The following is a 25,799-nucleotide window of genomic DNA, read 5'->3' on the forward strand; positions in this document are numbered from 1 at the left end:
TTATTAGTATTACATCACACAGCATGTTATAATTTTTGCTTTAAAAGTCATAATCAGGGATCCCTGGGTGGCGCAGCGGTTTGGCGCCTGCCTTTGGCCCAGGGCGCGAATATGGAGACCCGGGATCGAATCCCACGTCGGGCTCCCGGTGCATGGAGCCTGCTTCTCCCTCTGCCTGTGTCTCTGCCTCTCTCTCTCTCTCTCTGTGACTATCATAAAAAAAAAAAATTAAAAGTCATAATCAGAGGAGGGGCAAGATGGCGGAAGAGTAGGGTCCCCAAATCACCTGTCTCCAACAAATTACCTAGATAACCTTCAAATCATCCTGAAAATCTACGAATTCGGCCTGAGATTTAAAGAGAGACCAGCTGGAACGCTACAGTGAGAAGAGTTCGCGCTTCTATCAAGGTAGGAAGACGGGGAAAAAGAAATAAAGAAACAAAAGGCCTTCGAGGGGGAGGGGCCCCGCGAGGAGCCGGGCTGAGGCCGGGGCGAGTGTCCCCAGGACAGGAGAGCCCCGTCCCGGAGGAGCAGGAGCTGCACCGACCTTCCCCGCGGAAAGGCCTCCCGGGGAATTGGAGCAGGATCCCCAGAAAGGTGGGGATGCCCTCGGGCTCCCTGGGACAGTAACAGAGGAACTGCGCCCCGGGAGAGCGCCCCGAGCTCCCTAAGGGCTGCAGCGCGCACGGCGGGACCCGGAGCTCCGCGGAGGGGGCTGCGGGGCGGGAGCGAATCCAACAGCGCAGGCCCCGGAGCACACGGCGCCGGGACACAGCCCAGGATCCAGCCTCCCCCGGGACAGGCAGAGGCCGGGAGGGCCCAGGACAGCGAGGACGCTCCTGCCCCAGCTGAGCAGATCAGCGGCCCCGCCCCGGAGCCTCCAGGCCCTGCAGACGGAGAGCCCCGGAGCTACTGCGGGAGCTGACTCCAGGGTCCCAGAGCTGCCCCCGCCACTGTGGCTTCCTCCCGGGGCCTCACGGGGTGAACAACCCCCACTGAGTCCTGCACCAGGCAGGGGGCAGAGCAGCTCCCCCAAGTGCTAACACCTGAGAATCAGCACAGCAGGCCCCTCCCCCAGAAGACCAGCTAGACGGACAAGTTCCGGGGAAGTCAAGGGACTCAGAGTATACAGAATCAGAAGATACTCCCCCGTGTTTTTTGTTTTTTGGTTTTGTTTTGTGTTTTTTTTTTTCTTTCTTTTTGATTTCTGATTGCTTCCCCCACCCCTTTTTTTTCACCTTTCTTTCTCTTTCTCTTTTTCTTCTCTTTTTTCCCTTTTTAAATTCTTTCTCTTTTTTCTTTTTCTCTTTTCTTTCCTTCTCTCTCTCTCTTTTTCTCCTTTTCCCAATACAATTTGTTTTTGGCCACTCTGCACCGAGCAAAATGACTAAAAGGAAAACCTCACCTCGAAAGAATCAATCAGAAACAGTCCTCTCTCCCACAGAGTTACAAAATCTGGATTACAATTCAATGTCAGAAACCCAATTCAGAAGCACTATTATACAGCTACTGGTGGCTCTAGAAAAAAGCATAAAGGACTCAAGAGACTTCATGACTGCAGAATTTAGATCTAATCAGGCAGAAATTGAAAATCAATTGAATGAGATGCAATCCAAACTAGAAGTCCTAACGGCGAGGGTTAACAAGGTGGAAGAACGAGTGAGTACCATAGAAGACAAGTTGATGGCAAAGAGGGAAACTGAGGAAAAAAGAGACAGACAATTAACAGACCATGAAGACAGATTAAGGGAAATAAACGACAGCCTGAAGAAGAAAAACCTACGTTTAATTGGGGTTCCCGAGGGCGCCAAAAGGGACAAAGGGCCAGAATATGTATTTGAACAAATCATAGCTGAAAACTTTCCAAATCTGGGAAGGGAAACAGGCATTCAGATCCAGGAAATAGATCCCCCCCCCCAAAATCAATAAAAACCGTTCAACACCTCACATTTCATAGTGAAGCTTGCAAATTCCAAAGATAAGGAGAAGATCTTTAAAGCAGCAACAGACAAAAAGTCCCTGACTTTTATGGGGAGGAGTATTAGGGTAACAGCAGACCTCTCCACAGAGACCTGGCAGGCCAGAAAGGGCTGGCAGGATATATTCAGGGTCCTAAATGAGAAGAACATGCAACCAAGAATACTTTATCCAGCAAGGCTCTCAGGCTCTCACCAGAATGGAAGGAGCGATAAAGAGCTTCCAAGACAGGCAGGAACTGAAAGAATATGTAACCTCCAAACCAGCTCTGCAAGAAATTTTAAGGGGGACTCTTAAAATTCCCCTTTAAGAAGAAGTCCAGTGGAACAATCCACAAAAACAAGGACAGAATAGGTATCATGATGACTCAACTCATATCTGTCAATAGTAAATCTGAACGTGAACGGGCTTAATGACCCCATCAAAAGGCGCAGGGTTTCAGACTGGATAAAAAAGCAGGACCCATCTATTTGCTGTCTACAAGAGACTCATTTTAGACAGAAGGACACCTACAGCCTGGAAATAAAGGTTGGAGAACCATTTACCATTCAAATGGTCCTCAAAAGAAAGCAGGGGTAGCCATCCTTATATCAGATAAACTAAAATTTACCCCGAAGTCTATAGTGAGAGATGAAGAGGGAAACTATATCATACTCAAAGGATCTATCCAACAAGAGGACGTAACAATCCTCAATATATATGCCCCGAATGCGGGAGCTCCCAAATATATCAATCAATTAATAACCAAAGTCAAGACATACTTAGATAATAATACACTTATACTTGATGACTTCAGTCTAGCGCTTTCTACACTCGATAGGTCTTCTAAGCACAACATCTCCAAAGACACAAGAGCTTTAAATGATACACTGGACCACATGGATTTCACAGATATCTACAGAACTTTACATCCAAACTCAACTGAATACACATTCTTCTCAAGTGCACATGGAACCTTCTCCAGAATAGACCACATACTGGGTCACAAATCGGGTCTGAACCGATACCAAAAGATTGGGATCGTCCCCTGCATATTCTCAGACCATAATGCCTTGAAATTAGAACTAAATCACAACAAGAATTTTGGAAGGACCTCAAACACGTGGAGGTTAAGGACCATCCTGCTAAAAGATGAAAGGGTCAACCAGGAAATTAAGGAAGAATTAAAAAGATTTCATGGAAACTAATGAGAATGAAGATACAACCGTTCAAAATCTTTGGGATGTAGCAAAAGCAGTCCTGAGGGGTAAATACATCGCAACACAACCATCCATTCAAAACCTGGAAAGAACTCAAATACAAAAGCTAACCTTACACCTAAAGGAGCTAGAGAAAAACAGCAAATAGATCCTACACCCAGCAGAAGAAGAGAGTTAATAAAGATTCGAGCAGAACTCAATGAAATCGAGACCAGAAGAACTGTGGAACAGATCAACAAAACCAGGAGTTGGTTCTTTGAAAGAATTAATAAGATAGATAAACCATTAGCCAACCTTATTAAAAAGAAGAGAGAGAAGACTCAAATTAATAAAATCATGAATGAGAAAGGAGAGATCACTACCAACACCAAGGAAATACAAACAAACGATTTTAAAAACATATTATGAACAGCTGTATGCCAATAAATTAGGCAATCTAGAAGAAACGGACATATTTCTGGAAAGCCACAAACTACCAAAACTGGAACAGGAAGAAATAGAAAACCTGAACAGGCCAATAACCAGGGGGGAAATTGAAGCAGTCATCAAAAACCTCCCAAGACACAAAAGTCCAGGGCCAGATGGCTTCCCAGGGGAATTCTATCAAACGTTTAAAGAAGAAACCATACCTATTCTACTAAAGCTGTTCGGAAAGATAGAAAGAGATGGAGTACTTCCAAATTCGTTCTATGAGGCCAGCATCACCTTAATTCCGAAACCAGACAAAGACCCCACCAAAAAGGAGAATTACAGACCAATATCCCTGATGAACAATGAACATGGATGCAAAAATTCTCAACAAGATACTAGCCAATAGGATCCAACAGTACATTAAGAAAATTATTCACCATGACCAAGTAGGATTTATCCCCGGGACACAAGGCTGGTTCAACCCTCGTAAAACAATCAGTGTGATTCATCATATCAGCAAGAGAAAAACCAAGAACCATATGATCCTCTCATTAGATGCAGAGAAAGCATTTGACAAAATACAGCATCCATTCCTGATCAAAACTCTTCAGAGTGTTGGGATAGAGGGAACATTCCTTGATATCTTAAAAGCCATCTATGAAAAGCCCACAGCAAATATCATTCTCAGTGGGGAAGCACTGGGAGCCTTTCCCCTACGATCAGGAACAAGACAGGGATGTCCACTCTCACCACTGCTATTCAACATAGTACTGGAAGTCCTCGCCTCAGCAATCAGACGACAAAAAGACATTAAAGGCATTCAAATTGGCAAAGAAGAAGTCAAACTCTCCCTCTTCGCCAATGACATGATACTCTACATAGAAGACCCAAAAGCCTCCACCCCAAGATTGCTAGAACTCATACAGCAATTTGGTAGCGTGGCAGGATACAAAATCAATGCCCAGAAATCAATGGCATTTCTATACACTAACAATGAGACTGAAGAAAGAGAAATTAAGGATTCAATCCCATTTACAATTGCACCCCAAAGCATAAGATACCTAGGAATAAACCTAACCGAAGAGGTAAAGGATCTATACTCCTAAAACTATAGAACACTTCTGAAGGAAATTGAGGAAGACACAAAGAGATGGAAAAATATTCCGTGCTCATGGATTGACAGAATTAATATTGTGAAAATGTCAATGTTACCCAGGGCAATTTACATGTTTAATGCAATCCCTATGAAAATACCATGGACTTTCTTCAGAGAGTTAGAACAAATTATTTTAAGATTTGTGTGAAATCAGAAAAGACCCTGAATAGCCAGGGGAATTTTAAAAAGGAAAACCATATCTGGGGGCATCACAACGCCAGATTTCAGGTTGTACTACAAAGCTGTGGTCATCAAGACAGTGTGGTACTGGCACAAAAACAGACACATAGATCAATGGAACAGAATAGAGAACCCAGAAGTGGACCCTGAACTTTATGGTCAACTAATATTCGATAAAGGAGGAAAGACTATCCATTGGAAGAAAGTCTCTTCAATAAATGGTGCTGGGACAATTGGACATCCACATGCAGAAGAATGAAACTGGACCACTGTCTTTCACCATACACAAAGATCAACTCAAAATGGATGAGAGATCTAAATGTGAGACAAGATTCCATCAAAATCCTAGAGGAGAACACAGGCAACACCCTTTTTGAACTTGGCCACAGTAACTTCTTACAAGATACATCCACAAAGGCAAAAGAAACAAAAGCAAAAATGAACTATTGGGACTTCATCAAGATAAGTAGCTTTTGCACAGCAAAGGATACAGTCAACAAAACTAAAAGACAACCTACAGAATGGGAGAAGATATTTGCAAATGACCTATCAGATAAAGGGCTAGTTTCCAAAATCTATAAAGAACTTATTAACCTCAACACCAAAGAAACAAACAATCCAATCATGAATTGGGCAAAAGACATGAAGAGAAATCTCACAGAGGAAGACATGGACATGGCCAACATGCACATGAGAAAATGCATCACTTGCCATCAGGGAAATACAAATCAAAACCACAATGAGATACCACCTCACACCAGTGAGAATGGGGAAAATTAACAAAGCAGGAAACCACAAATGTTGGAGAGGACGCAGAGAAAAGGGAACCCTCTTACACTGTTGGTGGGAATGTGAACTGGTGCAGCCACTCTGGAAAACTGTGTGGAGGTTCCTCAAAGAGTTAAAAATAGACCTGCCCTACGACCCAGCAATTGCACTGTTGGGGATTTACCCCAAAGATTCAGATGCAATGAAACGCCGGGACACCTGCACCCCGAACTTTCTAGCAGCAATGTCCACAATAGCCAAACTGTGGAAGGAGCCTCGGTGTCCATCGAAAGATGAATGGATAAAGAAGATGTGGTTTATGTATACAATGGAATATTCCTCAGCCATTAGAAACGACAAATACCACCATTTGCTTCAACGTGGATGGAACTGGAGGGTATTATGCTGAGTGAAGTAAGTCAATCGGAGAAGGACAAACAATGTATGTCCTCATTCATTTGGGGAATATAAATAATAATGAAAGGGAATAGAAAGGAAGGAAGAAGAAATGTGTGGGAAATATCAGGAAGGGAGACAGAACATAAAGACTCCTAACTCTGGGAAATGAACTAGGGGTTGTGGAAGGGGAGGAGGGCGGGAGGTGGGGGTGAATGGGTGACGGTCACTGAGGGGGACACTTGACGGGATGAGCACTGGGTGTTATTCTGTAGGTTGGTAAATTGAACACCAATAAAAATTAATTTATTAAAAAAAATCAAAGTCATAATCATTTTAAAGAAATTAAGAGAATAAAAGTAGTCTTTTATATTTACCTACATGTTCTGCGTTTCTAGTGCTCTTCATTGCTTCCTGAAGATTCTAGTTTTCACCTGATATAATTTGCCTTCAGCTTAAAAATTGTCCTTTAGGTGTATCTCAGGATACATGTGCTGGTTAAAAATTTTCTTACTTTTTGTTTATCTAAAAAATGTCTGTTTCCATTTCATTCTTGTAGGACTTCTTCACTGGGTTTAGAATTCTGAGTTGACAGAGTTTTATTTTTTCCTCTGAGCACTTTAAAAATATTGTCCCACTTTCTTTTGGTCCTTTTGATAAAAAATAACTCTTTGTATCATTGTTCTGATTATAAAGTGGCATTTAGCTCTGGCTGCTTTACAGATTTTCTCTTTGTCTTTGGTTTCCTGCAGTTTGATAGTGTATAGTATTCTTTGTATTTGTTTTGTTTGGGCTTCTGTACATTTCCTGAATATATAAATTTATGATTTCACCTAAGTTGGGTAAGTTTTGGCCATTTTTTCACATTTTTTCCTGTCCTATTCTTTCTTCCCTTCCCTGCTGGAACACAGTTGTGAATGTTTTTAGACTTTTGATATTATCCCACAGGTCAACAAGGCTCTATTCAAATTTTTCCAATCTTTTTTCTTCTCAGATTTCTAATTGGATAATTTTTGTTGATCTATCTTCATTTAGTAGTTCTTTCATTAATTATCTCTGATCTTTTCATAAGCCCATCCAGTGAGTTTTAATTTCACATATATTTTTCACATCTAGAACTTCCATTGGGTTATTTTTTCATAGTTCTTATTTGCTGAGATTTTCTGTTATTAATATGTTCAAAATCATATTTTCCATTAAGACCTTGGTTATAATAGGTTCTTTAAAATAATTTTCTGTTAATTCTAGCATTTTGTCATCAATTGCCTTTTCTCTTGGGCCATTTTTCTTGTGTGTTTGTATAATTAGTAATTTTGAATTGTATTCTGAACATTGTGAGCAATACATAGTAATGAGTCTGGATTTTGTTATGTTTCACTAAAGAGCACTGATTTTTCTGTGTTTGTTAACAGGGAGTTAACTTGACTGAACTCAGACTTCAGGCTCTGTCTTCTTTCTGGAGGAAAGATGAATTCTCTGTTTCTCTTTTCGGATTTTCCCCCCTCAGTTTCCAACTGCATGATCAGCCTGAACTTTATCCTCTGATTTCTCTGTCAGTGACAGCAAGTTTCTATCTGAGGTTTAGCCACAATGCTTGGCACCAACTAGGGTCTGCTCTGATAAAAGGTTGTAAAAAATGGAAATTCACTCAATACCATTTCCCCCTTTTTTTTTTTTTTTTATTTATGATAGTCACACACACACAGAGAAAGAGAGGCAGAGACACAGGCAGAAGTAGAAGCAGGCTCCATGCACCGGGAGTCCGACGTGGGATTTGATCCTGGGTCTCCAGGATCGCGCCCTGGGCCAAAGGCAGGTGCCAAACCGCTGCGCCACCCAGGGATCCCTATTTTCCCGTTTTCATCCAGTGTCTCTTCTTAAGTTTCTGCCTGCTTTTTTTAAACAGCTTTTTGAGTCGTAATTTATATCCTATACATTTTACGCATTTAAAGTATATAATTCAGTATTTTTAAATGTATTCATAGGGTTGTATGACCACCACACTCTAATTTTAGAACATGTTCCTCCCCTCTAAAAGGAATCGCATACTCATTTACTATTAATTCCTATTTCTCCCTCCCCAACACCCAGCCTTTGGCAACTACTAATCACCTTTGTTTTCCTATGGATTTCCCTATTCATGCCATTTCATATAAATGGAATAATACAGTATGTGGCCTCCTGTGACTAGCTTCTTTGACTTACTATGTTTTCAAGGTTCATCCATGTCGTTTCATATATTGGTACTTCATTCCTTTTTTTGAACAAATAATATTCCAATATATGAATATGACACATTTTGCTTATCCATTCCTCAGGTTATTATTTGATTATACCTAAAATGGAATACCCTTAATTCATTTAAAATAGGGAAGAGCTATTATGTTTAATAACCTAGAAAGATATCCATGGTTATTTAGTGAAAAGACCACGTTTATAGGAGAACATGTTATTCTGTGATTCCACCTGTATAAAATTGTATACTCATATGTCTAACTATGCAGATAAAGGTGTACCCAGTACTATATTTGGGTCATCTTTTCCTTCTTTATATGATTTTGTTTAGTGTGAACTTTTCTTAATGACTATTTATCAATTGTACAGATCAATAAAGGTTTTTTTTCCTTAATTTTATTTATTTGTTCATGAGAGACATAGAGAGAGAGAGGAAGAGGCAGAGACACAGGCAGAGGGAGAAGCAGGCTCCATGCAGGGAGCCCGACATGGGACCCGATCCCGGATCTCCAGGATCCCACCCTGGGCTGAAGGCGGTGCTAAACTGCTGATGCCACCAGGGCTGACCATTACAGGTTTTTAAAAAGTTCTTCAGGGGCACCTGGGTGGTTTAGTCAGTTAAGCGTCTGCCTTCGACTCAGGTCATGATCCCAGAGTCCTAGGATGGAGCCTGGAGTTGAGCTCCCTGCTCAGTGAGGAGTCTACTTCTCCCTCTCTCTCTCCCCCTCTCCCTTGCTCATGCTTTCTCTCTCTTTCAAATAAATAAATGAAATCTTAAAAAAAACACAAGAAATTACTGTAGCCCTAAGAAAACAATAGCAAACCCTGGGGAGGGAGGACAATCTAATTTCCGGAGTTACCATGTTATAATATTCAAAACATCCATTTTCTTTCTTTCTTTTTTTATTTATGATAGAGAGAGAGAGAGAGAGAGAGAGAGAGAGAGAGAGAGGCAGAGACACAGGCAGAGAGAGAAACAGGCTCCATGCACCGGGAGCCCGATGTGGGATTCGATCCTGAGTCTCCTGGATCGCGCCCTGGGCCAAAGGCAGGCGCCAAACCGCTGCGTCACCCAGGGATCCCAAAACATCCATTTTCAACAAAAAATTACAAGGCATACAAAAGAGGCAGGAAAGTATGGCCCATTTGCAAAAAAAAAAAAAAAAAAAAAAAAACAACTATCCCTAAGGAAGCCTAGCATTGGATTTATTAGATAAAGACTTTAAATATGCTTAAAGTGCTAAAGAAAACCATAGGTAAAGATCAAAAAGAAACCAGGGCTGTCTGGGTGGCGCAGTTGGTTGTGCATCTGACTCTTAGTTTCAGCTCAGGTCATGATCACAGAATGGTGAGATCAAAGCCCCACATCCTGTTCCATGCTCAGCGGGGAGTCTTCTTGGGATTATCTCTCTCCCTATCTCTTTGCTCCACCCCACACCCCCCATGTGCACTCACTCTCTCTCTGAAATAAAATAAATAAATCTTTAAAAAAAAGAAACCAAAAGAACAAGGTCTGAAGAAATAGAAAATATCAATAAATAGAAATTACAGAAAAGGAATCAAATAGAAAGTCTTGAACTAAAAAAACATGAGCAAAAAAAAAAAAAGGGGGTATATTGTAAATGCCCCCAGAACCCAAAAATATGATCAGTCTCTTCATCATACAAATAAAAATCACAGTATAATGCCATTTTCCACTCATTGAAAAATGGGAAAATGGGCCTCCTCAAAAAGCAACAAAAGGAGTATTAATTGGTACAACTTTTCTCAAGTATAATTTGGCAAAATCTATCAAGATCCTTGAAACTTTAACACAGCTATTATCCTTTCAAGGAAGTTTAAAGATGCATTGCATATTCATTTGTTCATCTATTTTCTTTTTTTTTTTTAATTTTTATTTATTTATGATAGTTACACAGAGAGAGAGAGAGGCAGAGACACAGGCAGAGGGAGAAGCAGGCTTCATGCACTGGGAGCCCGATGTGGGATTCGATCCCGGGTCTCCAGGATCAGGCCCTGGGCCAAAGGCAGGCACTAAACCGCTGCACCACCCAGGGATCCCTGGTCATCTATTTTCATGTTCATTGATTCCTTCATGAATATTTTTTGAGTCTATTATATGCCAGGCACTTGCCCTAGGTGTTAAAGAAACAGCAGTAAACAAAATAAATACCTGCTCTTGAGAGTTTTCATTCTAGCAGATGAAAAGCTATACACAAACAAAATGAATTTATAATATATTAAATGATAATAAATGACATAAAAAATAAGATTGGGTAAGGAAGATGTCATTTTAGGTGAGGTGGTCAGGGAATATCAGACACAAATTAAATATATATTATTGAGTGGTTAGTAAAATAAATTATGGTACAAGTAAATTACTTGTGGAATAAAAATTAAAAGTCATCGTACCATAATTTTTCCCTTGATTTCATAATAAATTTTATTTTTACTTTTGATTTTTGAGAAATGCATGATTCAAATAATGTGAAGTAGAAACTTTCAAATCAAATCAGTTATTGTAAATAAATATACAGAATATACTAACGAATTGTATTATATCATATTAAATGGAACAGAATTCAAGGGAAAAAATCTGAATATATAAGGTACCTTTGGCCAAATTTTAAAATTAACTGATGTTGTTGCTTTTATTAATCAGCAGGTGGTGCTATTGCTTGTATAAGAGAACTTTTGCCATTTTTTTTTCCTTCTGTTCGCAAATATGCAGTCATTCTAATAAAAAGACCCTCTGTTCATTCATTCTTCCATTCAGTTACAATAATTGCAATGATTCATCATCTTTAGTAACTGGTCTTACTGCTATATGTAACTTCTCATTGTCAATTATGTATGTCAACACATGTAATTTAAGATAGCCTGCAATTTCCTAATTCCTGGTATGTGGGAGAGAATATTAATTTTAAAAATCATTAGTGTAACAAAGAAATGTGAGAAACTTTGCATCTGTCGTCTCTTCCTCCTAAACTTGATTTGTGAACACATGCTTTTATGAATTGAATTCATCCAACTTGGCTAAAGATATGTTTTTGAGAATTCTTTTTTTTTTTTTTTTAAGATTTTATTTATTTATTCATGAAAGCTACAGAGAGAGAGAAAGGCAGAGACACAGGCAGAGGGAGAAGCAGGCTCCATGTAGAGAGCCTGATGCCGTACTCAATCCCGGGACTCTAGGATCATGCCCTGGGCCGAAGGCAGGCGCTAAACCACTGAGCCACCCAGGGATCCCTGTTGAGAATTCTTTTAAACTAGTGTATTTATATATATTTATAAATATATATATAGCAGCAGTAAAGAAAAGGGTGATGTTGGCATTTGGGAGGTACTTTTGTAAGTTATTATAGTCAAGTCATGGTTTTTAGTATACATATCTCTTGATTCCTTGGTGAGGAACTATATGCCTAAGCAGTTTGGGAGAATACAGGGGAAAAAAGGTCTCTTTTCTTTTTTTTTTTTTTTAAATTTTTTTTTTTATTATTTATTTATGATAGTCATATATAGAGAGAGAGGCAGAGACAAGGCAGAGGGAGAAGCAGGCTCCATGCACCGGGAGCCCGACATGGGACTCGATCCCGGGTCTCCAGGATCGCGCCCTGGGCCAAAGGCAGGCGCCAAACCGCTGCACCACCCAGGGATCCCAAAGGTCTCTTTTCTTAGAGAGATGAAACATCCTTTATAGGCGCGTTCTCAGTTGTTCTCCATATTGTGCTGTCCAGTGTGATGGTGTGTTTTTTTTTTTTTTTTTATGATTTTATTTTTTAGAGAGAGAGCATGAGCTGCAGGGGCGGGGGCGGGGGGCATAGAGAGAAAATCTCGGGCAGACTCTGCACTAAGTGCAAAGCTAGACAGGGGGCTTGATTCCACCACCCTGAGGTCATGACCTGAGCTGAAATCAAGAGTCAGACACTTAACCCACTGAGCCACCCGGGCGCCCTATATTGTATTGTATTTTAATGTACGAGTAGTATTGACATGGTTGTAGATCCCTAGAGTTAAGACTTCAGTGATAAATTTACAAAGTTAAATGGGCTAAGTGATCGCTTCTTTCCTTTTAACTCCACCGTTCTATGATATCCCTTCCATGGCCATTGGACATACTGCTTGCTTCCTTTCATAACTAGTAGTACGGTGTTGTTTGTTTCTTTGTGTGTGTTTTTTTTTAAGATTTTATTTATTCGTGAGACACACAGAGAGAGAGAGAGGCAGATACACAGGCAGAGGGAGAAGCAGGCTCCATGCAGGGAGCCCTACGTGGGACTTGATCAGGGGTCTCCAGGATCACGCCCTGGGCTGAAGGTGGCGCTAAACCGCTGAGCTACCCGGGCTGCCCTGTTTCTTTGTTGTAGATATAAGGTTGCTATATAGGAAGAGGCAGCACAGCACATGGTATACTAGAAATGGGAAAAACTCAAGTAGTGCTAGAGAAGTGTGGCTGATCCTATAATTTCATACTTATTCTACATTTTATTATAGTTGGATACAAGTAGCAGAAACCATTAAGCAAAAAGAATTGACTACAAGGTTACAGGGATATCTTCCAGAAGCCAGGTCAAGGAACTGTCCTTCCTTTACAGTATGAGACCCTGCTATCAGAATTGAGAAATTCACCAAGCATAACAAAATCAGGGTTCTATTATAGAACTAACTTTTAATCTTCTAGAAATCAATACCTAACACATAGCAGCTATTACATAAATATCATATTTTAATGGATCATCGTACAGACAAAAGAGATTGTTTTGGTTTTTAATGACTTACATTTACTTAACACAGTAACTTGATGTACATTGCAGCATTTTGACTAGGTCATTAGTAGAATTGGTCCATTTAATCAGTTTGGTTGATGTTTTTGAGAAGACTACTTTAAAATTTCTAAATTTTTGGCTTTTAATTTGTTACTTGGATTTTTTTTTTTTTTAATTTTAAAAAGGTTGAAGTCATGATTGAGCTCTGGGAAGGAATTCTTTCCTAAGGACACAGGCTTACTCATTCATTAATTCATTCATTAATTCATTTAACAAATATTGATGTGTCTAAGCTCTTTATGATACTCTAGCTAGTCAAAGAATAATATGTGTTCTCTAGGAAGGAGTACTGATAAGTAAACAGATAATTAGCAATAATCGTGCTTTGGATAAATCTCATTGGCTCTGGTACTGCCACTGTGCAAAGCTTGTAAACAGATAATTAACAGTTATTTAATGGCAAAGGTTATAATCATGGGAAAATAGAGAAGGAATAGAATAATGGTGAACTTTTAGATATGTCTGTCTTTATTTAGGATAAGACTAAACTTGGTTGAAGTAAACTTCCTCTCTGGTCAAATAACTTAAAAACATTTAAAAAATTTTAATCTAAGTTAAAAATTTTTACTTTATTTATTTATTCATAAGAGACACACACAGAGAGGCAGAGACAGGCAGAGGAAGAAGTAGGCTCCCAACAAAGAACTGGATATGGGACTCATCCCAGGACCCTGGGATCACACCCTGAGCTGAAGGCAGGTGCTCTATCACTGAGCCACCCAGGCTTCCCCCCAAATATTTTTTTTTAATGACTAGAGATTTTTTTTTAACCACGAAGCACAAATTTGAATTTGCTTTTTTCTGATTTCAGTACCTAAAGATTTAAATTTAATTATCTATGTCTAGAAGTATAGAACTTTACTTCTGTTGACAAATGTTTTTTAGGTATACATATGCTAAAATCATGCAAAAGCTCCCATTACATGTGGACCAATCCACCTATAACTCCTTATACACGATATGTCATTGCTCTTCCACCCTCCATTTGGGGGTTAAGTGGTACAATTTCCTCTTCTAAAATCTCTCTCATATTATTTCCTACATATATAAATATCTCATAAAATAAACTTCAATATTTACACATTCTGATTTGTCAATGCCAGAGATACCAATCATGTAAAAATGTTTAAGTCCTTTATTTTGATTTAAGGAAAGATGTTATTTCCTTTTATTTCATCATTTTTAAATTAACTTTCCCTTCTCACCTCCTTCCCTTTTAAAGAAATTCTATAGATTTTTTTTTCCAGACCATTAGGCCATACATAATTATTTGCAGTATCATCTGTTTAGGAGCCATAGATTTAATAACTTAAAATTGATCCTTAAGGATTTCCCTTCAGGATTCTAAGATGTTCATATTTTCTCTAAGGAAAGTTCTATCTCAGTATAATTTTTTTATACTATCAGGAAGTATTCATAAAAAATAATAGCTTGCTTTTTCTTAATTCATACATGCCTCAGAGATTTTGTGGGCTTGGTTCCAGACCACTGCAATAAAGCAAATATCACAATAAAGCAAGCAAGTTGAATTTTTTTTATTTCCTAGTGCATATAAAAATTATGTTTGCACAATATTATACTTTATTAAGTATACAATAGCATTATGTCTAAAAAAGCAATGTATACCTTAATTAAAAATACTTCCTTGCTAAAAAATGCTAACCACCATCTGAGCTTTCAGTGAGTTGTAATCTTTTTGCTAGTGGAAGGTTTTGCCTTAGTGTGGATGGCTGCCAACTGATTAAGGTTGTGGTTGCTGTTTTATACGGACATGGTTCATGGTGCCCCAGAACAATTACAATAATAACATCACTGATCCCAGATCACCATAACACATATGATAATAATGAAGAATGTTGAAATATTGCAAGAATTACCTAATTGTGACACAGAGACATGAAGTTACAAGATACTGTTGGAAAAATAGGGTCAATAGACTTGCTTGATGCAGATAGCCACAAAACTTCAATTTGTAAAAAATGTAGTATCTACAAAGTGCAATAAAGTGAAGTGCAATAAAATAAGGTATGCCTGTATGATTTCAATACTTTCTATACAATTTGCATGATAGACTATTAAATGCATATTTTCTTTGATTTCATAAACCCATTTTTTTCTTTCTAAAAGTAACTTGTTCAATAATTTTTTAATGTTTCCTTTTGGATATCCTTGATAATTCAATACTATGTGAACAGTACCAAGATCCTACTACCACTTGGTGACAACATGATGAGATTATTGTTTAGTTTCTTTTTAATTGTGAATAAACCTTTTGAAAGCCAAAAATACAAACCCCAAACTACTAAAAAGTGGTAAAAGCACTGGTTCATTTGTTTTATGCTTATATATGAATGAATCATGATTCATGCTCATATCTGAATCTGAATCATTAGGGAAAAAAAAAAAAACTTTAAAAATCTCCAAATTGAGGCACCTGAGTGGCTCAGTCAGCTAAGTAACTGTCTTCTATTTGGGTCATGATCCCAGGGTCCTGGGGTCCAGCTACAGTTAAGCTTCCTGCTCATCAGGGCGTCTGCCTCTCCATCTCCCTTTGCCCCTCCCCCCTTCATGCTCGTTCACTTGTGTGCTCTCATTCAAATAAATAAATAAAATCTTTTTTAAAAATAAAAAATAATAAAATCCCCAAATTGACTGCTATAATTTCACAGTAGGTCGTCAAATAATAGGACCCCAAAGATGTCCATTCCCTAATCCCCAGAACCTGTGAATATGTTACCTTAAAAGGCAAAAGGAACTTGTAGATGTGATTAAGGGTATGAACTTTTAGGTGGTAAGACTATCCTGGATTATTCAGATTGGCCCAGTCTAATCACAAATCCTTAAAAGCTGAGAATCTTTCCCAGCTGTGTTAAAGGATGAAGGAGGAGGAGACTGAAAGTAAAAGCAACTTATTCTGCTGTTGCTGGCTTTTTTTTTTTAATATTTATTCATGAGAGACACAAAGAGAGAGAGAGGCACACAGGCAGTGAGAGAAGTAGGCTCCATGCAGGGAGCCTAATGTGGGACTCGATCCTAGGATCACATCCTGGGTCAAAGGCAGGTACTAAACTGCTGAGCCACCCAGGGATCCCCTGTTGCTGGCTTTAAAGATGGAGGAAGGCCACCACAGCAGGTGGCCCCTAGAAGTTACCTGTGGCCAGCACAGAAATGAGAACCTCCTTGTCCTACAACTATAAAAGACTGAATTCTGCTAACACCCTGAATGATCAAGGAAATGGGTCCTCCTGTAGAGCCTTCAAAAGGAAATGTAGCCTTGCCAATAATACCTTGATTTTAGCTCAGTGAAAACCATGTTGGAGTTATGACTTAGAAAAGACTCTAAGTTTGTGGTAATTTGTTATAACAGTAATAGAAAACTGCATCTTTGTAACTGCAATTCAGGACCAATCCTAGCAATGACTAAGAAATCAAAGTTCTGCTTAGCCCTTCATTCAGGTAAGTTACAGATAAGATTTGCAAATTCCCACTTCCCTCTCTTAACATGAAATGAGAAGCTCAAATCTCATGCAGTGGGAAGATGATTCTTTGGTTCAAAAGCCCTACATCTCCTTGATTTGCTGACTTTCCAAAGTAAGTCACTTTCCTTGCCCCCAATATCCAGCCTCTCAACTCTTTGGCCTATCATGCGGTGAGCAGAACAAGCATGGACTTGGTAACAAATGTAAAAACCCAAGTTTACACATAACTATGAGAAGCTGGATTAGAGGCTAAGACACCAGTCATGTAATTTTCTCAAGAGTTGGCAGATGAACTGGCAGCGTATTAACACTGAGCCAGTTGTTAATGATAGTCTTAAACCAAATTGCAGATTTTGCTTTCCTTGTAGAACAGTGGCTGTATGTTAAAACCACATATAGAACTTTAAAAAATATACCCAGATCCCATCCCAAGAATTTCTTGGATTTAATTGATTGGATTCCTGGGTTTTGGTATCTTTTATAAAAGCATCCCAGGTGACTCTAATGTGCAACCAGAGTTAAGAACCAGTGTCCTAACTTTTCCATGCTTAAGAATTCCCGGAAGAGCTCATTAAAAGTTTCCTGGCCCTCGTATCCCCAGAGGGTCATGTTCAATAGGATTGCAGTTGGGCCCATTAATTTGCACTTCTAACAAGATGACAGACAATGTAGATGCTGCTGGCCTGAGGATATCCTAAAGTAAGGGATAGTTGGGTTAAAGCAAGTGATGTATTAAGTAAGAGGGATATTTAAAAATCCATCTTCATGATTTTACTTAGTATCACTAAATTACATCTAGGGAAGCTGCCTCATTTCTTTCTAGAGTTGGAAAGACAAATGTGAGTATTCCATGGCTTATTTGGGGAAGAAAAGAGACTTAGATTGTTAAAAATCTATTTATTTATTTATTTATTTATTTGCAGTTTTAAAGATTTATTTATTTATTTGAGAAAGCATGGAGTGGGGGTGGGACAGAAGGAGAAGGAGAGAGAGAATCTCAGGCAGACTCCCTGCTGAGCATGGAGCCCAATGTGGAGTTCAATCCCACGACTCAGAGACCATGACCCAAGCTGAAATCAAGAGTAGGACACTTAAAAAAAAAAAAAAGGAGTAGGACACTTAATGACACCTAACTGACTGAGCCACCCAGGCATCCCTAAAAGTCTGTTTAAAGCACAGATTATAAATAGATCTTTTTGACTTAACAGTAATTATTAAAATTTACTGACTGGACAAAATAACCTTATCTCCCAACCTCCACCCCCATAACTATTAAAGACCCATTCTCTGATGATTTGCTTGTGCTTGTATTATTTTTCAAACTAGAGTCATCTAAAAGAAATCACTTCTTAATTTTAAATAAAATGTAAAATTTTAATATAGCTTTAATATCACGGTACTGTTAAATTCTTTGAAGTTTGTTTTTAGGGATAAGTTGCATATTGCAGATTTCATTGTTGATGAACCATACAGGACTCTGAAAGAAATCAGACAAAGATAGGGTGATGATAGTATTACCTAAACATTTCTTTCCATGTTCTCCTCTTAGCTAGGATCAGGTATCCAGGAGTTCTTAGATACATTTTTCTATGTTTAATTTTAGTAAGATGTGTCTTTCTCGCTGATTTGGTTCTTTGGGTATTTTAAGATCATACTTTAAAGTAAATAGTTTTAAGGGGCACCTGGGTGGCTCAGTCGTTTAAGCATCCAACTCTTGATTTCAGCTCAGGTCATGATTTCAGGCTCATGAGATTGAGTCCCGTGTCAGGTTTCACTCTGGGCATGGAGGCTGCTTAAGATTCTTTCTCTCCTTCTGCCCCTCTTTGCCATCCTCACTCCCTGCTCTCATATACTATCTCTCAAAAAAAAGTAAATAGTTTTAAAATATGAATCCGTGGTTTTAAAATACAATTTAAAATAAGATCTCTGTTGCATCTACAACATGAGAATAGACTAGATTTAGGATGACGGATGTGCCATAAGCTTAGTTCAATCTATTAAGTATTGTATATTAATAATAAGTCTCATTTGTCTATACTAACCACTTAATTTTTATGCAAAATAGTAGTCATACAGTATTTCATAATTCTGTTTGTCAAACACAAATGAGTTAATTTCATTTTATTGGCAGAAGCACATTGTTTGTATCCTTGATGTTGTTTGTCTTTACTTATTTTTAAAAAGGTGACTTCAACTATTACATATATTCTACTTTTGAACTTACTCTTCTTAATTTCAAAAAAGAAGTTTCTAACATTTTCATGCTGCTAATGAAGCGAAAGTTTGCTTATTACCTCCTCCTTGATAACTTTTTTTAGCCCTTTTACTTAAGCAACAGGTAGAGGTCTGAAGGATGGTGGAAGGGAGCTGAAAAACATGTCAGTGAGTAGTAAGAGTCATTCAGCATTTTTATTGTATATATGAACTTTATTGAGAATTTAAAGTCTTTTTTGATAGTAGTGTGAATTAATCTTTTTCTACATTTTTTCCCATTTTCTCCACATTTTTTTTGTCAGTGAGCCCATAGCTAACAATGAACATATTTGAAACAACAATAATGTACGACAAAATAAATACCCACCCAAGAGCAACCAAAAACTCAAGACTTAATTTGACATTAGGCTGTAAGGTTGGAAGAATGGAAAGAGAATATATATAAATGTAGTCAAATAAATCATCCTAGCAAATATGTTTCTTACTGTCTTATTCACATACACACACACACACACACACACACACACACACACACACACGTCTCTGTTGTCCCTGTGGGTGCTTATTGATACCTTTAGATAACTTTCTCAAAAAGATAGGTAGACTCTAGAAGAACTTATATTTACTACATTATGAAAAAATAAAACAAGTAAAGAAGATCCATTAACCTAGGCTTTCACTATTTAAAATGTCTATCAGAGATGTCTTAGTTATATTGTGTGTTTAGTTTCAGTTTTTAGTGACATTATTGAAATGTTATAATCAGTTTTCCAGATGTAGAGACTATAGAGATCCTTAAGAATACTAAGGTGTCTTTTTTTTCCTGCAGAATCTTTGTATTTGCCTATTCAGTATTGTTACTTAAAAATAATGATTTGAATGGAAATGGTGTTTTTGCAGTTCTTAAGAGATTTTATACACTTCTTTCATATTTTGCTTGTACTTTAAAAATTACATCTGTATCTTCTGTTCAGTATACATTTTATTATGAAAAATATTAATTCTAGGATAAAGACACATTCTTTTAAAAAATTACCTTAAAATGTTAATGTATGCTCAATCTAAAACTTCTTTAAAATTTTTTTCAGTATATTGATTCTTCTCTCATTTTTTCTTCCCTAGTGGTCATATGCTTTAGAAAAGCCCAACACTGGCAGCATATTTAACATTGCGTGGTCAATTGATGGCACTCAGATCGCTGGAGCCTGTGGAAATGGGCATGTTGTTTTTGCACATGTGGTGGAACAACGTTGGGAGTGGAAAAATTTCCAAGTGACATTAACTAAACGAAGAACCATGCAGGTATCATTATGTTCCATGGTTGATTAAGCCTGCTTCTTTTCACATTAGCTCACTATACAGAGTATGAAATTATCTTCACCAATTATATTTAAATCAGGTTTATAAAATTTAGAAATATTTTAACTATGCCATTAGTAACTTTTTCATGACATAAGGTAAGAACCTTTCAGTGATATGGAACCCAAGTACCCACAGCTACTGTGGTTGTGAGGTTGAGGCAGGGATGGTGAAACTTGAAACATTAGCAAATATGTGGATTCGGTTGAGGAAGGAGGGAAGAAATTGTGACAAGTTAGATCTAACTCTTGGGGCTGACCCCATGGCAGGCCTAGCCTGCTAGTCACTATTAGGCTTACGTTATTGTATTTACTTATAATTGTATAAGCTTATTTAACCTGATTTAAAAAGTTTTTTTTTCCTTTTAAGAATTACCTAAGGCAAGCCAAAGTGGGAAGATGGTAGGAAGTTCTTACTGGGAGTTAGGAAGAGAAAAACGGGTACTTTTATAGTATAAGAAGCCTGGAAGGTTGGGATGTGGCAATGGAGGTAGATGGAAATGTTCAGGTCAGAGAACTCCAGTGGGAGGGATTATTTGTGTAATTGTAAGATTCTTAAGGGCACAGTACTATACTTCAAGCCCAGTGTCTTACATATAATGAACGCTCAACAAATATTTTAAAAGTTGACAAAAGGTAGGAGGAAGAAGCTATAGACAATGTACCAGTGGCAAACCCTCTGCCAGAGAAAGAGAACTGTACCTTCTAACTCTTCTGCCTGTCTGTATCAGTTGCCTCTGTCTTCATATTCAGACTTCAGATTATTATAATTATTTGGAAGCATATATCTTATAATTTCTAGATTTATCCAAATACTCTTTAGCCTAAGTATCCAGATTTTTTAATTTGGATATGATCATTAGATTCATAATAATTAGATACAGTATAGTTTTTCTTTGTTCTGTTTACTTATTTTTAAATTTTTATACTTTTTATTATGAAGAATTTTAATACATACACAGAATTAGAATAGCACAATGAATCTTTAGGGTACACATCACCCAGCCCTAACAACCAACAATCCATGATCAAGCCTGCCCCATCCATATTCATATCTTCCTCCCTTCCCAATTATTTTGAATTCAATTCAGATATCATATTTTATCTGTAAAATTTTCAGAATACAGCTAAAAGGTAAGGACTCAACATAACCGCAATACCGTTTTTGTACCTTAAAAATAATAATTCCTTAATATTATCAAATATCAGGGATGCCTGGGTGGCTCAGTGGTCGAGCACCTGCCTTCGGCCCAGGGCGTAATCTTGGAGTATCAGGATTGAGCCCCACATTGGGCTCCCTGCATGGTGCCTGCTTCTCTCTGCCTGTGTCTCTGCCTCTCTCTCTCTGTGTCTCTCATGAATAAATAAATAAAATCTTTAAAAAAATTTATCAAATATCCAGGAAGTGTTCAAATTTTCAGTTGTTTTCTACATGTCACATTTTTTACAGTTTGTTTGTTTGAATCAGGATCCAAAATGGTTTACATGTTGCATGCAGTTGGCTGACATGTTTTAAGTATCTTAATCTATTGGTTCTCCTTCTATCTCTGTTTTCACCCGTGCAATTTATTTGTTGAAGAAACCAAATTGTCCAGCAGTTTCCCACGGTCTGGACTTTACTAAATGTATCCCTATGGTGTAGTTTGAAATACTCTTCTGTCTTCTGTATTTCCTATAAATTAATTTTTGTATCTAGATGATGTTATGTATAAATAGATATTTCTGTAAATTAACCTGAGATCCAAAACAGTATTTATAGTATTGTATCTATGACAAAGACTTGCATTGTGAATTCTAATCAATTGATTTGAGGACATGATTTTTTTATTCAGAATAGTGCTTGGGGAACTAGCTAATATAGTATTGCTCAAACAAATTCTAACCTTAATTTCAAAAATACCCCAAGATGAGAATATATCTAAAAAGAGGAATTTTTCTTTCACAATAAAAAGGTGTCATCCTAGAGATTAGAGAATTTTTACATGAGATAAAATGAACACTGGATGTGCTTAAATAATTTATCTAATCCAAATTGTCTTTATACTTAAAATAATATTTTTAAATGATCTTTCAAAGGTTTAGAACTAGAACACTAATTTTTTTAAAGGTTTTATTTATTTATTTGACAGAGAGCGAGAGAGCAGACTTCTTCTGATCAGGGAGCCCAGAGTCCTGGGATCATGACCTGAGCCGAAGGCAGACAATTAACTGGCTGAGCCACCCAGTAGCCCCTATTTTTTTTTAATTTTTCATTTATTCATGATAGAGAGAGAGAGAGGCAGAGACACAGGCAGAGGGGGAGAAGCAGGCTCCATGCAGGGAGCCTGACGCGGGACTCGATCCCAGGATTCCAGGATCACGCCCTGGGCCAAAGGCAGGCGCCAAACCTCTGAGCCACCCAGGGATCCCCAGTAGCCCCTATTTTAATTTTTTTAAGGTGCTTTATTTTATTTTATTTTTTAATTTTTATTTATGATAGTCATACACAGAGAGAGAGGCAGAGACACAGGCAGAGGGAGAAGCAGGCTCCATGCACCGGGAGCCCGACGTGGGATTCGATTCTGGGACTCCAGGATCGCGCCCTGGGCCAAAGGCAGGCGCTAAACCGCTGCGCCACCCAGGGATCCCTAAGGTGCTTTATTTTAATCCCTTAGTGATTATAAAACATTTGTATTGCATTTTTCCTAAGTTGGGCCTATTCATTATTTTTTCTTAGAATACTTTCATTCACACATTCAACAGATATTTAGTGATCTCTACTTGCCAAGCATTGAGCTAGGCAATGGGATATACAGTTGTGATGAAACAAATTGGGTCCCTGTTCTCATGGAACCTCCTAGATTTAGTATGTTGAAAATCTTTCTTTCTTTTTTTCATAAATTCATCTCAAATTGATTTAAGGTAAACAATGAAGAAAGAAGCTTATTTCTTCATTTGAAATCAAGAGATAGACTTGAGGCATTGTTGGATTAAATGTCAACAGGATTTCATCATTTTCTTTTCCTTGACTTTCCTTTTCTCTGTATTGGTTTTATTTTTCCAAAACTTCTCCCTCGTTTATGGCTTTGATAGTTCCAGGCTTATATTCTATCAACTTCAAGTCCAACAAGAGGAATGCTTTACTCCCCACAGTAATTCCAACAGAAGTCTCAGCATCTGGTCTCATGTGTCAAGTTTAGGTTGAGAGTATTTAGTTGTAGGGGAGGATGAGTCAACCCCATCTAACCCTCTTGGATACTGAGAATAATGGAGAGAATAGTTCCCCAAAAGAAAACTAAGGCATGTTTAGCCAGAAAATAACATTTGATTTTGGGAAGACAAAACCCAGCATATCCACTATGGTTTATCCTTTGGCTATTTAGCGACCATACTGTACTATTTATCTATAATTGCATAATAAATCACCTTAAAACTTAGTGGCTTAAGGCAGCAATATTTGTTATTTCTCAGTTTCTGTGGGTCAGGAATCTAGGCATAGTTTAGATTTTCTGGCTTAGAGTCTCTCACAAGGGCACAATCAAGGTTTTGGCCAGGGCTTTGAATGAAATGATATATGTAAAAAAATAAATGGTAAGTATTGCTATGATTATATCTATGTATAGGATTAAATGAGTATTTTGGAAATGTGGAAACAGAATTTTGGGGCTTATGTCAATCTGAGGAGTCTAAATATTATAGTCAGGTAGAAGTATTAGATGATACAAGTATCAAGAGGTTAATCTTGGAAGTGCCCTGAATTGAACAAAGTAAATGGGTGCATTTTAAAACTCAGCACTTAGGGGCACCTGAGTGGCTCAGTTGGTTGGGCATCCAACTCCAACTCCTTCTTTTTTTTTTCTTTTTTTAATTTGAGAGAGAGAGTGAGAGAGAGAGAGAGCAAGCACAAGTAAGTGGAGGAACAGAGGGAGAAGCAGATTACCTACTGAGCATGGAGTCTAAGGCAGGGCTTGATCCTGGGACCCTGAGATCATGACCTGATCCGAAAGTTGACGCTTAACCAACTGAGCCACCCAGGCATCTCAAGGGTGTCTAACTCTTGATTTTGGCTCAGGTCATGATCTCTGGGTTCTGGACTCAAGTCCTGCCTTAGGCCCTAAGCTCAGTGGGGAGTCTCCTTGAGGATTTTCTGCCTCTACCTCTGCCTCTCCCTAATCTCTCAAATAAGTAAATAAATCTTTAAAAAAATATAAAATTCAGCACAAGACATTTCTGGTGTGGGATTCACCATAGTTTTGAAATTATAACCATAACTATCAGTGTCTTTAGTTTTGTTTTTATGGCTGAGATGTTTTATTCCTGTTTAGTTCTATCTAGTGTTCCAGATTCACAAAAAAGGAAGTTCCCCCATGGGAAGCTTTAGGCAAGTATGAATTTTAAGAAATCTGTTTATAATTTGAATAATGGCAGAAGCTTATACAATCATACTGTTAAATATTGAATTTCCCTAAACTTATATTAATGGCCGGCTTGTTTCACTGTGTATCATGTTGCTGTAAAGAAACTATCATTTAACTTCCTTTAAAATTTTTCATTTCATTCCATTAGCTTTTAAAATATTCTTAAGATGATGGTATTTTGGGCCTTTAAAAAAGTCTCTGGGAACCTAGACTTCTGGTGAAGATGGTGTCATAAGTTCACACTTGGAAGAAAGAGACATACCTTTGGCTCCAAAGAGATCAATACTATATGAAATATATGTATTTTTAGAAAGACTTATCTGGACTCAAAAACAAACATCTCTGTGGAGCAGAAATGGCACAAAAATGGAGAGTGTGAATTCTCTGACCTGCTTGACTCCTGGTCCAGAAGCAGGGAGGCAAAGGCAGCAAAGAGAGTGGCTCTGCTAGCTAAAAGTACTTGAAGTGAGGCGAGTGGCCTGTTTTAGGTCTCTTTACAATGAGAGCATGGGAATCTGTAAGGTTAGTTGTCTTCTCCCCTTCATGAAAGACCTCAAAAAGTCTTGGATTTAAGGAGAGACTTGCAGAGCTGCCACTTGCAGTCATGGCCTTCTCGGTTCTGGGAGACCCATTCACTTAGCCCTGGAGTTGTGTAGTATATAACCTGCTGCACACTCATCCATGGCTTTGCAGATGCGACTCAGCCTTCTCACTGAAAGTACTCTTCACATTTTTGTTTTGAGTAAAAAAACTGGGTGATTTCTGAGACCAGTGTTGCTTCTACAACCTTCTCAAATAGGAGTGTTTTTCTTCTTTATGCCAGGTATTACAGGGTCCGGAGATTGGGTGAGTGTCTCCCTTATTGCTGATTTCAAGCCACAATCATTTTTAATTCCTTAAACAACACCGGTTCTTTGAAGTACCTACCATCAGACTACTCCCCCTTTTGTAATCATTTCATCTGCTCACTGAAGAGTGAAGCAAACATATCAGTGTCTTTTTCTTTAACATTAGTCCAGCATCACTCTTTTTAATTAAGACTTTTAAAAAGTGTCTAAAAGATGAAACTATGTTTTAACATAACCATAGTAGCATTTCACATTTCTTTAGTTGCTGCCTAAATATACATTTCTTTGATAATAGGTCCCACTTCTCTACTTATTTTCTAAATATATATTTATATAGTTAGTTTATATCAGGAAA

General features: G+C 38.0%; 1 protein-coding gene across 8 annotated transcripts in view; it reads left to right on the forward strand.

Annotated features, from left to right (window-relative positions):
• Positions 1-25,799, forward strand: part of IFT80 (intraflagellar transport 80) — a 127,801-nt gene that overhangs the window by 58,995 nt on the left and 43,007 nt on the right. For all 8 annotated transcript variants that reach the window (XM_026016446.2, XM_072752370.1, XM_072752375.1 and 5 more), the window contains one exon: positions 19,964-20,143. In XM_026016446.2, the coding sequence (XP_025872231.2) occupies positions 19,964-20,143 (180 nt within the window). The remainder of the gene's footprint in view (positions 1-19,963; positions 20,144-25,799) is intronic.

Source organism: Vulpes vulpes, chromosome 3, assembly GCF_048418805.1.
Source record: "Vulpes vulpes isolate BD-2025 chromosome 3, VulVul3, whole genome shotgun sequence".
Taxonomy (NCBI): domain Eukaryota; kingdom Metazoa; phylum Chordata; class Mammalia; order Carnivora; family Canidae; genus Vulpes; species Vulpes vulpes.